We start from the raw sequence: 15,766 nt of genomic DNA, 5'->3' as shown, positions 1-15,766 counted from the left end.
ATCCCCCTCTTCCGAGGATTCTCCTGATTTGTCGGGGGATCCTCCGCGGAAGAGGACATGCAAGAGGAAACACGTAGACTCCCCCGAGTCTATCACTTCAGATACTGACTTAGATGAGTCAGAGGGATCCCCAAGATCCCCCTCTGAGGATGTCTCCTTCTCAGACATCCTAGAACTCCTTAGACAGAGGGGAAACTGGCCCACCAATAATCCCTCTGAGGATGAGTCAGTATACCTGGAGGCGTTTGGATCTCGGCCCTCCACCTCCTGGGTGTCTCCACCTTTTGACCCCCTTATGCAGGTTATTGCTCGAAAGGCGTGGGCTGCTCCTGACTCTGTAGAGCCTGTCCCTAGGATGCCTTCTAAATTTATTACTGCCCCGTCGGACAAGCAATTCCTTACAAAAGGTGTCCCCGCTGATGCCATGGTGGTGGCGGCTGCCACCAAGAAGGAACTTGCAGATCCTTCCGTACCTGTCCATCCTCCTAATAAGGACTCTAGGACCATGGATAGATATGGTAAGCGGATGTTTTCTTCAGTGACCTTTGCTATGCGTTCGCTGAACTACCTTTGTCACTTCACCAGACTCCAAAGGGATATCCTTAAGGAGCTAGGTGAAGTTGTGCAGGATCCTACAGCTGTGGGGGCTCAGGAAAAAATTGCTTCGCAGCTAGGAACCCTTAACTCCATTGCAAACTCCTCCATGCGGCTGATATCATATGCTGCTGATGGAGCGAGTAGGGCCGCAGGTACAGGTGTGGCTCTTAGACGCCAAGCCTGGATGCGGCTATGTAATTTTGCAGATCCCTTTAAGGCGTCCTTCACAAACTCTCCCTTTGATGGGTCAGCTTTGTTTGGCCCTCAAGTGAAGGAAACGTTGACCAGGTGTGAGCAGGACGGCAAAACTCTTTCTGCCGTAGGAGTCTGTTTTTCCACCCCTTCTAGACCTTATCCCAAAGGACAGAAGGGTGGCAAAATGTGGTTCCACAAATCCCAAGGAGTCACGCCGGATTCACGTGGTCAGTTTACCTCTAGAGGCAGAGGGGTAACAACAACAGACGCCGCTCTAGAGGCAGAGGCGGTCCACAAAACCAGGGAAACAGAGAGTCTCTCTCTGACAAGCCCTTTCAGCATCCCTGAGATGTTGCCCGGCTGTCCCTCCTTGGAGGCAGTCGGGGGAAGACTATCGCTGTACCCAGAAGCCTGGCGTTCTCTCACTCAAGACAGATGGGTACAGTCGATCATATCCGAGGGTTACAAAATTCCTTTCGAGGAAAGTCCTTTCTATCCCTCAAATTCCCTTCCAGATGTACCACCCGGTCTAAGGGAAATTGCAGAGTTAGAAGTCTCAAAAGTACTGCAAAAAAGAGCCATTCAGCCAGTTACAACAGACCATTCAGAGCCCGGAATCTACTCAAGGTTCTTTTTGGTCCCCAAAAAGACGGGAGACTGGAGACCAATATTGGATCTCAGCAGACTCAACAAGTCTGTGAGGAAGACAAGATTCCGAATGGTCACTCTTCAGTCGATTCTGCCCTTCTTGCAGAAGGACAACTGGATGTGCTCAATAGATCTTCAGGATGCGTACTATCACATAAAAATTCACAGACGCTCCAGGAGATTTCTCCGCTTCGGCTGGGGTCCAGTCATTTCCAGTTCAGAGCCCTGCCCTTTGGTCTCACCACAGCCCCAGAGTGTTCACCAAATGCATGGCAGTGGTCACGGCTCACCTGAGACGTCAAGGATTCCAGGTGTTTCCGTATCTCGACGACTGGCTCCTGTCAGCCACCACCAGGCATCAGCTTGTTCAAGCCAGGGATTACACAATAAATCTTTGTTCTCATTTGGGCATCTCGATCAACTTCGAAAAGTCATCCTTATTGCCCTGCCAGTCTATTACTTTCATAGGCGCAAACTTAAACACTGTTCGGATGTCAGCTACCCTTACAGACCAAAGAGTTTCAGACATTCAAAGTCATGTCAGGATCATTCTAGCCAACAAGAAAGTACAGGCCGGAATGGTTCTAAAGGTATTAGGTCTCATGGCTGCGACCATTACTCTTCTTCCCCTGGCTCGCTTCTGCATGCGCCTTCTTCAGTGGATGTTGTTCACTCAGTGGTCTTACCAACAACTTCCAATGCGTCACCAAATTCTGGTGACACAGATTTGCAAAAATCATCTTGCTTGGTGGATCACTTCTCCCCAGATTCACCAAGGCAGACACTTTGTACCCCCATCCCCGGTAGCCACTGTCACCACGGATGCCTCCCTGATCGGGTGGGGGGGGGCATTATCAGGGCAGGATGGTTCATGGGACGTGGCAACCGCTCGAGTACCACCTGCACATAAATGTCCTAGAGATGAGAGCAGTGCTTTTAACGTTGCAAGCCCTCAACGACTTTCTTCCTGTAGGGACAATTGCAGTCCACACAGACAACATGTCTGTAGTTTGGTATATCAACAAACAGGGCGGAACCAAGTCCTACCCCTTGTGTCGAGAAGCGCTCAGACTTTGGCAATGGGCGATCTCCTCTCATCGGTTTCTGGTAGCAACGCACATCCCTGGGAAAACCAACATTTTAGCGGACAGATTGAGCAGAGCTATTCTCATGCCTCCTGAGTGGTCTCTCAAGCAATCTATAGTGGAGGAGATTTTTCTGGAATGGGGTCGCCCATGTTGCGATCTTTTTGCTACTCCCCAAAACAGCAAATGCCCAGACTTCTTCTCTCTCTTCCCTCTGTCAGGCCATCCCCCCAGAGAGGCTCTGACCCAGGATTGGCCCCAGGGACTTCTTTATGCCTTTCCTCCTTTTCCCCTGATCCCTCAAGTTATCCAGAAAGCAACCGTTTTGAGAGCCAAAATGATTCTCATTGCTCCTTATTGGCCTCGACAAATTTGGTTTCCATTCCTCCATCGTCACCTTTTGGTGCAGCCGTGGCATCTGGACCCAGTGCCAGATCTTCTGATTCACCAATCCGGTCAGCTGCACCGGTCTATCCCTTCTCTCAACCTCACAGCATGGTTGCTCCACTTCCTTCCTTACCCAGGCTTCCTTTGATCTCTAACCCTGTTAGAGACATCATAGTAGCTTCTTTAAAATCCTCTACCAGGAGGATTTATACAAGCAAATGGAAACGTTTCTCTTATTGGGCTAAAGCCAAGAATATTGATCCCTTCACTGCCCCAGTTCAGGCAGTTTTGGACTTCTTAGCGGAGATTTTTCATGCAGGCTCCTCTTCTTCCACAGTTAGAGTTCAATTGGCTGCTATCTCGAACTTTCATGTCTGGATCGCAGATCACAATATTATGTCCCATAGGCTTTGTAGAGCCTTCTTGAAAGGAATTTTCCTGCTAAAGCCTCCAATCAGGAATCCTCCTCCTCAATGGGATCTAAATTTAGTGCTGACATCCTTGATTCTTCCCCTTCGAGCCAGCTGTTTCTTGCTCCCTAAAATTTCTTTCTTGGAAAACATTATTCCTAGTAGCTATTACATCGGCCAGGAGGGTGTCTGAACTTCATGCTCTATCGGTTCGACCCCCCTATTTGGTCTTTCACAAAGACAGAGTATCATTGAGAACTAATCCGACCTTTTGCCTAAGGTCGCCTCAAAGACTAATTTGAATCAATCCATTGATCTCCTGTATTTTTCCAAACTATTCAAACAGATCGAACAAAACTACATTATCTTGATGTCCACCGCCAACTCAGATATTATTTGGACAGAACTAAACAATTTAGGAAATCCGATCAACTCTTTGTTTCCTATGCGGATAACAAGAAAGGCCTTCCTGTCTCTAAAGTGACCTTATCTAGATGGCTTTCTTCTGTCATCTCTGAAATTTATCTGCTCAGGGGAAAACAGCTGTGCTCAAAACCTAAAGCACATTCAACTAGGAGCTTAGCTACTTCTACAGCCTTTCAAGCTAGACTTCCTTTAGACACTTTTTGTGCAGCCGCCACTTGGGCCACTCCTCATACTTTTGTTTCCCATTACAAATTGGACTTGGCCTCCAGGGACAGAGCCAGTTTTGGCTCTACAGTCCTCAAGAGTCTGTTCCATTGAGCCACCCAGGATAGAGGTGCTAGGGACGGTCCCATCAAGCAAGAATGAAGGCGAGATTGACAACTTAACATTAAGAAGTTATGTACCTACCATAACGTTCCATGTTAGTTGTCTTCTCTCGCCTTCTTTCTTGTGACCCTCCCTCCTTCCCCCAGGCCTGGACAGACCTTCTCTACAAGGAATTATTATGCTGAAGACCATTCAGAGCTGGTCCTTCTTCCATCCTGTAGGCTTTCTTTCTTCCTTTGGGAAGTGTTTATGCTTGGTGCTATTGCCCTTTGTCATCAAACGAGATCTGGGTACTTACCGCCTTGCATCATGGGATATGGGGCTGCCTCGAGCTGGTAAAAGTGACTCGAGCTTAGCAGTGCCGAGTCGGAGCCGAGGATCGGCTCCGAACCCATCAAGCAAGAAAGAAGGCGAGAGAAGACAACTAACATGGAACGTTATGGTAGGTACATAACTTCTTATTATAGTTGTGAATTTATGAAATTAAATGTTATATGTAGCACCACAAGAGTAAACTATTTAATAAAATATGTAAAATTGTTTTACAGCAGTTATTGTTCTGTAAGGAGATAGTCAAATCAATGGATTAGTTAAGGAAAGTGTAGTCTAAGCAAAAAAGTGGAAGAGTAACAAAAACAGCACAGGAATTAGCTCCGGTTGTTGTGCTGTAAACTTTCTTGCTTTAATATTTTTAACATATTCTACAGTCACTGATAAGGCTCCCCCACCACACACTTAAAATACTCCTGACTGCACCCTGTGCAAAACTCCCTTACTATATAACGCACAGTGTACATTATTACATTTTGATACAAGTATTGGTAAGAACATAAACTTCCACTTCTAGTTACTGACAAAATCTACTTGACATCTATAGCTTTACACAGACTATACTTACACTGGGTAGCAAAAGTCTGAAATAGAATATCTATTGTCATAGTCTGTCTCCTTTTCTTTATTTTTATTTCTCATTTCTCTTACAATTATTTCCCTTACTCTTTTGATGATTATTTTTTCCTGTCTCCAATATCTACTCCACTTATTATCGCAGACAAACACTTTTTCTTCACTCTCACCTCTCCTCCTCCTTCCCCACTGTTTGAATTTTCCACTCGGAGATTTGTTTTATGTGTAAGTAATAAACTCTCTCACTTATAACATGTCAACATATTTCAATGCTACATATTATTGTCTTTATCTTGTTTTAATGGTGGCATATGTGTTTTATTCTAGAAAGTCATATGTGTATTAATATCTGCATCACTATATGTATTTACAGTATATTGTAATATGATGTTAATTTTCACCTATGTGTATGTATTTTCTGTTCTTTTATTTGTAGACATTTTTTTTTACTCTGAGCCACCACTAAAAACAGATAAAATTATTCAGTCAGAGAGAGAAAATTATCCATTCGGGCACTCCCATTAAACAAATGTCAATAAATAAATACACAAGTTAATTCAGTCCCTTCATTGTCCTAAACATTAAGAAATTAAAGGTGGGGTATATGCTGTATAGTTCACCCAGTAGTTTAACACAATAAACAAAATTCCAGTCTGTCTCATCCACTTTTTCTTGCAAAGCCTCATTTTACATGTTTAGTCGTATATCTTACAGTCTCCCACTAATTCACTAATTTCACAGTGTTACTGATTTTCTTCATTTTCTTTTTCTGCTTCAAAGTACTTTTAATTCTTCTAGTCAGCTCCACTGTTTTATTTTTAGTCACTTAAGAATTTTCCTTTGGAACAATGGAAAAGATGTCCATGGCAAAGTCTCTCTATTGGATTTGTTATCATTAGAATAATGAGAAATAGAGTCCACTTCTGCTTGCTATCTCACTCTTTGTTGGCTAAACTTTTTTTCCCTCCTTGACCTTTTCTACATCCAAAAATGACTTTGATCCTCCTGGAAAGATATTCAGAAAAAAGACTGATGTAGCATCTTGCATATCAAACCTGCCACTCTACATTCCCTAATTGCTGGGATAAAGTTTCTTCTTTTTTGCTTAATGGAACTACTGCATTTTTTTAATAAACTTGGTGCTTGTTACTTTTTGGACTGAAGAGTCTGCTTGACTTCACTATCTACAATCTACATTAACGCTTGTGGGACTGCCTTAATTGGGCTCTGTACAATGGGGAACATAGTGTTTTACAAGTTTGGTTTTTCTCCGTTTTCGATTGTGTTTTTTTATCTCTACTAAAATATCTTGGCTGCTTTCTGAGGGATGGATTTAGGGCATACACATGATGTGCCTTTTGATTTAATAAATGCTGCTGTGGAATACCAGTCCAGTTGTTTATTTTTGCTTTTGTAAAACTGATGCAGCCTTTTTCTTTCATTTCTCTTTAGCAATCAGAAAATCTCAGGTTTTCTCTGCATTCTTTGTCTTGTAATTTTTTGCAGTAGATCTTCTTGAGAAACCTCATTCTCAGACAAATTAATTTCACCATCAGTTTTTTGCACTTTCATCTGAGTAGCTAGTCAAAGCTTCTATTTTTACAGAATTTTATTATTTGACTTTAGATCTTCAACAGTGTTTCACTTATTTTAAACACCTCTGAGTGCATTTTATTTACTTTTCTTCTAAATTACTGGAAACCATCTCCTGTACAAACAAATGAAGCTTCAGTTACTTTTTGCTGAACAGCTAAAGTATTCTCCCCAGTTAGAGATTTTTCTTCTTTTCTGTTTGATTTTTTTCTTACTTTTTCCAAATTCCTTTTTTGCTTGAATCCCAAATTGATAGCTTTTACCTGTTTTTTTTTTGTTTTCAGTTTTTAAGTTTCCACACTGGGCGAGCTCTAATTAACCTGCTGAACAAAGTGCAGCCATCTTGGAAATCCTGAATTATTTTATTTTTGAATTTAGGCATAATTCTTGATGAAAGTCAAATGCTGTGCAATACCAAGACTTGGATTTCTGTAAAGGCATTCATGGAGAGCTCACATCTTCCCCACAATAGAACACCTAAGGTTGATCATTACCACCTTGCCAACTATCATCATTATACTTGAGGAAGTGCAGAGACCTAAGGGACTTAGTAATATTCCTAATCTCAGCACAAAAGAGCAGTTGTTATTCTGTCCTTTTGCCATCTTGGTGAGTGCTGTGTGTGTGTGTGTGTGTGTGTGTGTGTGTGTGTGTGTGTGTGTGTGTGTGTGTGTGTGTGTGTGTGTGTGTGTGTGTGTGTGTGTGTCTTACAACTGAGTCACCAATGGCTAAGACATTTCTGTCATGTTCTGCAGGCTTATCAGACCTTAATGTAAAAGGCTTGCAGTGCGGTGACTCTCAGTAGTAGCAGACAGGGGTGTGTGGTGTTAGGATGTTTGGCTAAATGGCTGAAACAAGCTAGTAAGATGTCTAGGAACTCTAGGAGTCTAAGGCTTGCATTTCATTAGTACTTCAGCATATGTAGGAGAGATGTTGTGATGCACAGGGCATGTAATGCTGTTGTGCTTTACTGACTGAGAGTGGAATATAAAGACTAAAGTCCAGTATAGATAAATAGATGCATCTCTTACAGGTAGAATCAGTATCTGCAGAAGCAGGTTGACAGTAAGCAGGAGGTAGTTGCTGCACTGCCTCAGAAAACCAGCTGCTAATAGGCTTGTTAAGGATTAGACTAAAGCAAACTTGGAACTGCATGATGAGAGGTAGTGCTTTTAAGGTTAGGTAACAAGATGAATAACAACTAATATGGTTTAAATGCAGCACAGATCCAAAGGCAGTGCAAATCAATCATGGCTGAGGACATGCAATGTTAAAGTACTTTGGTCGCAAAGTTAAGAGACCGGTACCAGTTCTAAGCAAGATTTTTTTTTCTGACCATAACAGGTTATACTTGCAGTTATCTGTGGGCATTCAGTGTTCTGTGTGCATGGAGGATAAATTACTTTACTTAGTTTAAGACGAATGCTTTCACTAAATAATATTTTTGTGTTTACTAATAAGAATCACTGAAAGAGAAGATGGAAGGAATTTTTAAATCAAATTAACATAAGGGGCAAAAAATTCCAAAATTTCTAGGTTTTATGATTACAAAGAAATATGGTGGAAATGTGAACCAATACATATGCTTTTCCCACATACTTATCTGTTCTGTAACAGAGACAGTTCAAGTAATCTTTGTTCATTCTGGTTTAATTTTATATTTTATGTTTTAGATGAGGCAAGCTGATTATGCAACAGAATTGAGAGAAATATCTTTCTTATCGTGAGATTCATGCATAAGAGCCTAACTGTAACAGTATTGTTATAGTGAGGTTTGTATATAAGAACCTGATTATTGGCAAGAGCCAAATTGTCAGACAAGTAACAGTAACCATCATGCAGTATAGGAAACCTATGGAGATGTTTGAAAGCTTCAACATACGTCATACTTTATGCTGCCACACAGACAACAAAGGTGTGGCAAAGGAAAGTATCAAACAGCTTTTAATGTTGTTGGCTGATTATATGTACACCGGTTGTGTGGCAGTGCAGTGGTGTTACATATTTTAAAGCTATAGAGGCAGTTTGCACTTTTTAAGCTGTAAAATATCAGGACAGATAAGCTGCCTATGTATTGCAAATAACTATGATCAGCAACCTGATAATAATCCTGCATGTTATCCTATTGCTTCTTGGTTAGGTTGCATGTCTTCTTTGATCGTACCGTGTGGAAAACAAAGAATATGTCAAACATAAAATCCTATTATTGATATTCCACAGAAAACCTGTCTGCAAATTTAACCTATTTGCTGCAGTTGGATACAGAGAACAGAGGCACCGGTAGACTTGTGTTTGAGAACAGCATGAAAAAATTAGAAAGCACCATCATTGTTTCTGTGGGAGAAATCTGCAAAAACCACACACTGATCATTCCAGTAAGTAGCCATTTCTTTTTCTTCTAGAGGAAAGGGGTGCCAAAAATAAAATTCTATGAATAGCATATTGTTTTACTTGATAGAAGAGTTGAATTTACCTTTTTACATTGCTGTGAAAGGTTTGTCATATTGTTTAACTTTCTTGACAAAGATCTGCATTGATGGACAACTTCAGGTTATCGGGTAATTAGCATTATTGCAGTGAACAACATCTGTACAATGTACTCTTCAAAAGTGAGTATAAATACCAAGTCAGCTTCTCACTGTTATGCTGAGATGTTAACATACCACTGGCTAGGCAAAATGAAGAGGGGAGACAGAGAGAGAGAGTGATGGAGGAAGTGCAAACATGGATAGACAGCTGCAGATAGGGTGCATGTGCATACGTCGTTATGGAATGTTATGTTTTCCTGAAGGAAATGAGGTAGATGGCTCTTATTTCACACTTCATGGTGATATGGCTCTTGTTTCAAACTTACTTGGTGATAGTAGATTTTCTTTGCCTTACTGTCACTGAACTCATAAAATACTTAGTACTGTGTAAATCAAGTGACTGAGCAACATACTTTCATGTATGTGGAAGGATCAGACAAGAGTTTGTACCTGTCTTTGTTTTATTTTATTGTATTTCATTTTCTGTTGTTAACTGAACTGGTCCAATGATCATTTTCAGTCACGCTCCAGGCCCAAAGGCAAATATAGTATATATAAAGTTTAAGACTTGACTCATGTTAAGTATAGCAGTCATATAGAAATAGAAAGACAGATAAGTGTTTTCATTTCTTGATCTAATTTTAAATTCATTTTAACAGACTGTATCTGCTTTAGCTAAGATCTCTAAGCCTATATTAGTAGTTCTGTTAAATAGTTGCACTGAATTTTTACTATTTAAGTGGTCTAGTTTCATTCCTATGTACTGAGTGTATGTCAGGCTAGTTCAAGACTTGTTTTGCATTAAGTACTAGGCCAGTCAGCTCAGAGCCAAGGGTCTAATTGTTTTTTTTCTCCTTCCACCTATACTGTTGTAGTTGTGTTCTTAAACCCAGTATATCTGTTGATGTCCTTACATTCACCGCTGCAGTATTAATAAGTTATGGGATTCCCTGCCGTGGAAGCCCATTGTCCAGCCAGTCTACTAAAGCCAACCATTGCTTTAAGGTATGCTGAACATCACCTTTAACACTGCTTGCATAGTGTAAGGCATAAAGTGATGTTCAGGTGTACCATCCTCAGAACTTCTTTGCCGCTAGTCCAAACCCTATTTTTAACTGTTGGTCTGTTTGCTGCCATCTGTTTTCTGCTGTTTTTTTCTGTATGTTGTATTCCAGTGATTACTCCTATTTGCTGAAGTTTTCACCATTGTAGATAAGTAACCAGTTGGGGGGGTTTGTTTTTACTTGAGTTTTTTGTGCTGTTTTGGGGGGTTAGTGTCATCCAGAAAGGGTGTATGCCAGTGTGGGAGACAGATTCCCCATAAAGACCACCAAGATAAATGCCTTTTTTGCCCAGGAGCTTCTCACGACCATACATCTTGTTCGATTTGTCAGGCGTTTGTCCCTAAAACCCTTCATAGTAGGATTTCTTCCCTTTTATTGTATCGTGAGAATCGCCATCTTAAGCTTTTTGCTAAAGATACTATGGCTGTAACTTCCCGCACTGAAAGTCAGCTGTCAGGGAAGAAGAAGGTGAAAAAGGTAAGACCAGAATCTTCTGCTATCCAGCCTCTGTGGGGTGTTTCTTCCAAGTTTGTTACAAACCTGGAGGCTCACCTGACTGTGCTGTCAGATTTCTCTGCTACGTCTGGGTTGGAGGCCGGCAAGGATCTGGCAGGCAGCACATCTGATGAGACTTTGCAGACATCAGACAATCTCTCTGTCTCTTAAAACCCTGCTGCCGCATGGTTTTGGCATCTTTTCAGGCTTGATAGTTGTTGCTGAAGCACCTACCAAGAGGAGAAAACGCTGAGAGAAGAAAGGAGCCACTTTTGAGATTTTAAGTAATTTCTTCTGATTTATTGTTTAAAAAACTGCTTTGCCTCCTACTTTTCGGCTTTTTCTTGCTTGCTAAAGTTGATATCTGTATTAAAAACAGTATTTAGAACACATCTAGAGCCTGTTTACTGCATTTTCTGTGTTGCACTTAATTTAAAATCGTTTTTTCTTAAAATTGCATTTTACCTGCCTCTGGCCTAGCACACACATGTTGGGGTCATTTATTGCACTGTTCTGATAGTTTGCTACTTGTGTATCTCTGCTACCTTTAAACAAAAACAAAAAAAAATGCATTTTTCCCACTTTCTAAAATTTTAAAAAGTTCAGTTACAGAGTTGCTGTTCTGAACTGTTTGTAAGTTTCTTGGACGCCAGTATTTACTTGGGCTAAAGGGAAGTCTCTGTGTTCATCAGTGGCAGTGGTTAACACTGAGCAGCCTGTCTGTCCCTGTAGGAGTGGTTACTGCCTAGAAACTGTAGTTTTATTGGCCATTTTGGGTCAATTCCAAACTCCTTGATCTCTCTCTCTCTCTCTCTCTCTTAAAACCCTGCAACTCACTTTTTGCGCGGTCTTGCGCATAGAGCAGCGTCGGGCTGCGCCGGTTAGCTGAGGTATACTATGTCCGGCTCCACAAAGTCTGCGCTGCAAATTTTCCCTTAGAACTAGGCAAGCCTCAACTCAAGTGCTTCAGATCAACTGCTCTTATTGCAGCACTTGCAAAACAGAAATCAGCACTTGTCCTAATCTAGACAGCACTATTATTTTTCAAATTTCCTTGTCAGCACTATTATAATAAAGCATAAGACCCTCGATTGTCCGCAGGACTCAAGTGCAATTTACTCTTTCAAGCATGTCCAGAGGTCAGCTTCAGGTGTACTCTCCAGTTCATCTGGTGGAATTGGGCATCCTGAGGCAATGTCACAACTGCCTCATGTATACATACAACCCTCTCCTCTTACTTCTAGGCACAAACACTTGTGACATATGCAAATACACAGCCAGACTGGAGGCTAAGCGCTCTCAACCCATGTCTGTAACACAGACAAGAGGAGAAGGGACGCACTAGCATCACACCACCAGTCACACATGGATCTACAAAACAAGCACCGGCAAAACATACACATAAATACACAAAAACATATTCAGAGGCACTAGGTACCAATCTGAAAAAGAAACAGTGTCCAGAAAAGCAGACAAGCAAGTAACCTACACCTCCAAACACAAGCCAGAAAACACATAATTCACCTCAGCAGTGTGCTTCACAACAGCCCCTAAGGCAAAACACCATACCAAACACGCTAGTAATAAGAGACTCTATAGTAAGGCACATGGATGTTCTACTCACCAGGCTGAACAAGGAGAAGGTTACTGTCAGCTGCCTGTCGGGTGCTAGGATCCACCACATAACACAGGCACTTAGGTCACTCCAGAACAAGTACAAGTATGATGCTGTCATTGTACATGTTGGTGTGAATGATCTAAGACATACCTCCTTGGACTATGTGAAAAGAGATATTGAGGAGCTCTCTGATCATGTAGCCCAAGCTGGTATGACCCTGACCTTGAGTAGCATACTACATTGACCTAGAATGATACCACAATACAAAGACAAAATTATCAATTTCAACAATTGGCTAAGCTTCTGGTGTCATTCTAAGGGGATCCAGTGTCTGTCTGCCTGGGATGACATGATAGACAAGCCTCGCTGTTTCACCAGAGATGGTTTGCACCTGTCAACCCTAGGTTTTCGAATACTGGCCAAGGCTCTTGACGTCCCCATAGTGCCTTTTTTAGGCAAGGCTCAAAGGACAAACCAACCACCGTAACCAGCACAGGTAACTAAAAACTAAGGGTAATGCTAGAAGTCTCAACCTCAAAATGCATGCACTGGGTTCGATGGGTTCTAAATGGGGAGCTTTTGGCAAACTTGGCAATTTTGTTATAACAGGACTCAAGTTTGTCTAGGTCAGATTTCCTAACATATGTGAGAATTGGGGCTGCATACATTAGTGTAGAAGGAAGGTGGGTTTGAGCTAGGGTGACTCTAGCCTGATTAGATAGGAAATTCTTTTGCCTGTATAAGGAACCCATTTTTTGTGCACCTGTTTTATAGTTTGAGAGATATGGATGTCAAAGTGGAGGTTGTTGTCTATTTCGATGCCAAGGAGCTTGGTGTGGAGAGAGGAAGAAATGACGGTACCATTATTGGAGGAGATACAGAAGGAGAGTGGAGTGGTTTTTGATTTGTTTGGGGTGAATAGTAGTAGTTTAGTTTTGTTAGGATTTAGGATGAGTTGAATATTAGTTATCCATCTTTCCACTGAGGTGAATGATTCCTGGGTGAGGTGCTGTAGGGAGGTCAGGGATGGGGCTGAGCATATTAGGGTGGAATCATCTGCGTACTGGATTAATGAGGCCTGCAGGGTACATGTATGTAGGTTATTGGTAAAAATAGAGAACAGTAGTGGTCCTAATATGGAGCCTTGGGGTACACCAGTGGTGGATGGGAGCAGCGGTGATAAAGCTCCTTGCCACTGGACAGCTTGTTGTCGTTCTGATAGGTAATTTTTAAACCAAGCAGTAGTGTTGGGGATGAAGGCTAAGGAGGTTAGGGTATGTATTAGTATGGAGTGAGAGACCATAACGAATGCTTTGGAGAGGTCGAGGAATATGGCGGATACAAATCTGTTGTTATTCCTATGCTGGTTAACAAGGTCTGTGAAGGAGAGAAGGGTGGTGGTTGTACTGTGGTGTGGTCAGAAACCATGTTGTGTAGGTGAGAGGAGATCGTTTAAGTTTAGGAAATGCATGACTTGAGAGTACATGCATTTTTCTAGTATCTTTGATAAAGGCGACAGTATGGCAATGGGTCAGTAGTTTGAGAAATCGTAAGAGGTTCCTCCCTTATGAAGGGGAATGATATAGGAGACTTTCCACAGATGAGGGATATATGATTCCTGTATAGAGAGGTTGATAAGGATTGAGACTGGGTAGGCTATGGAGTTGGCCGCCATTTTTAGGAAATGTGCTGGTAGCCCATCTGCTGTGAGAGTAGTGGGTTTCAGTTTTAAGAGGTGTTTCTTTATTGTAGAGGTTGGGATAGGTGAGAAGGTAAGGAGAGCAGAGTTGTTAGGGGCTGTAGGCATGGGTGTGTAGCTATTTTTGGCTAGTTGAGTGGATAGTGAGTTAATGGATTCGGTGAAATGTTGGTTGAATTTTGAGGCTATATCGGTAGTTGTATTTGTGGAGGTTGAGGTGGGAGTGGGTGTGGTGTTTTTTCATGGTTTTAGTAGGGAGTTAATTGCATGCCAGAACCTTTGGGGGTTGTTGGAGTATTTGCTTTAGATATTTAGGTAGTAGTTTTGTTTATCAAGCTTAGTTTGCTGTTTAGCCTCGTTTCTAAGGTGTTAATAGTTTTGTTTAGAAAGACTAGTGTTGTCTATCTTCCAGGTTTTCCATGCCTTATCTCTGGATTTTAATCGGGCTCTAGTGAACTTAGTAAGCCAAGGAGATGAGTGGAGTTTAGCTCTAATAGTTTTTGTGGGCGCTTTTTGGTCTAGGACCTTAGTGAAAGTAGTATTAAAATAGTTCACTGCTAGGTCCAAGTTCAGGGTGTGTAGTGGTTCCCAGTTACATTTTTTAATGCAGTGTTGAGATCTGGAGGGTTAGCCTTGTGATCATTTCTGACTTGTCTAAAGACTGTAGGTTTGGGTATGTTAGTACGTCTGCGTAGGAGGAATGTTGGGAGGTGGCCACTAAGGCTGTCTGGTAGACAACCTGTTTGATAGTTTTGTTCTGGGTAGTTCACTAATGTCCAATCTAATATAGATTTTTTTTTGGGACTTCTTATCTACTCTAGTAGGTTCTAGAATAAGTTGAGAGAATCCATATAGGTTGATGTAGTTAGTGGGGTTTTTAGAGTTGCAGGCTAACCAATCAGGGTTTAGGTCTCCTAGTAGAATAGTCTCTTGTGGGACGTTGTCTTTTACCCATTGCAGAATCTCTTCAATTTTAAGAGAGTTATTGCCTGGAGGGATATATGCACAGAAAATATTGATACTCATTTTATTGTTTAGTTGTAGCATAATTACAAAAACATTTGAAACAATATCCAAATCGCATAAAATGTACAAAAAAGGGAAAACAACCACATGTTTCACTGTGTGCTACTTTTTTGTATTAACTAAATCTATTCACAGTATCCAAAGTATGCAAAGTGTTTACAAGTGTGTATAGTATTACAGTGCAATTATTTCGCAAAGTACAGTTATTTTAAAAGCATATTTTGCAGAGTACAGCATTTCAAAGAGTTTATTGTGCATTTGAATATTACTACAAGTACCCGGTGTATATGCATGTTTGTATATAATTACAAGGGTCATTTTGCATTGAGTTTTGCTATACTTTGTGGGCATGGCAGAAGGATTTTGCAGACCCACACCACTTGTGCTTGTTAACAATATTGCAGAAAATTAGAGAGTGTTTGAGCTGGAATATGATATTTTCATACAGGCTGCTTTTTCTGACAAAGGTGCACATACTAGAGTATTTATACTGCTTAATTTAGCTGGTTCAGAAGCCATTAAAAGAAGATGTTCATTTGTGTATGCCGCAGCTGTGTTTTCAGGAGAGGGGCAAACCAACATATTGTGGTACTGACTGAGACAAGGGAAGACCCTGAATGCTTAAAATGTAAATTTAGAGAGATGTGTAATCCACAAATGAATATTACAGTGAAAAAGCACTTATTTTACACAAGGGATCAAAACCCAAAGGTGAAACATTTGCTGCATATATAACTAGCTTGAGAAATTAAACTAAAACAT

The 15,766-nt window shown here is 41.2% G+C and overlaps 1 protein-coding gene across 1 annotated transcript in view; it reads left to right on the top strand.

Moving 5' to 3' along the window:
• LOC122813657 (integrin alpha-X-like) overlaps nucleotides 1-15,766 on the top strand; it is a 3,682,398-nt gene that overhangs the window by 2,361,621 nt on the left and 1,305,011 nt on the right. The window contains exon 17 of the mRNA XM_044086096.1: nucleotides 8,795-8,949. Within this exon, the coding sequence (XP_043942031.1) occupies nucleotides 8,795-8,949 (155 nt within the window). The remainder of the gene's footprint in view (nucleotides 1-8,794; nucleotides 8,950-15,766) is intronic.

This window comes from Protopterus annectens, chromosome 10.part0 (genome assembly GCF_019279795.1).
Source record: "Protopterus annectens isolate FY-2018-M chromosome 10.part0, PAN1.0, whole genome shotgun sequence".
Classification (NCBI taxonomy): domain Eukaryota; kingdom Metazoa; phylum Chordata; order Ceratodontiformes; family Protopteridae; genus Protopterus; species Protopterus annectens.
This window is presented reverse-complemented; position numbering and strand designations above follow the sequence as displayed.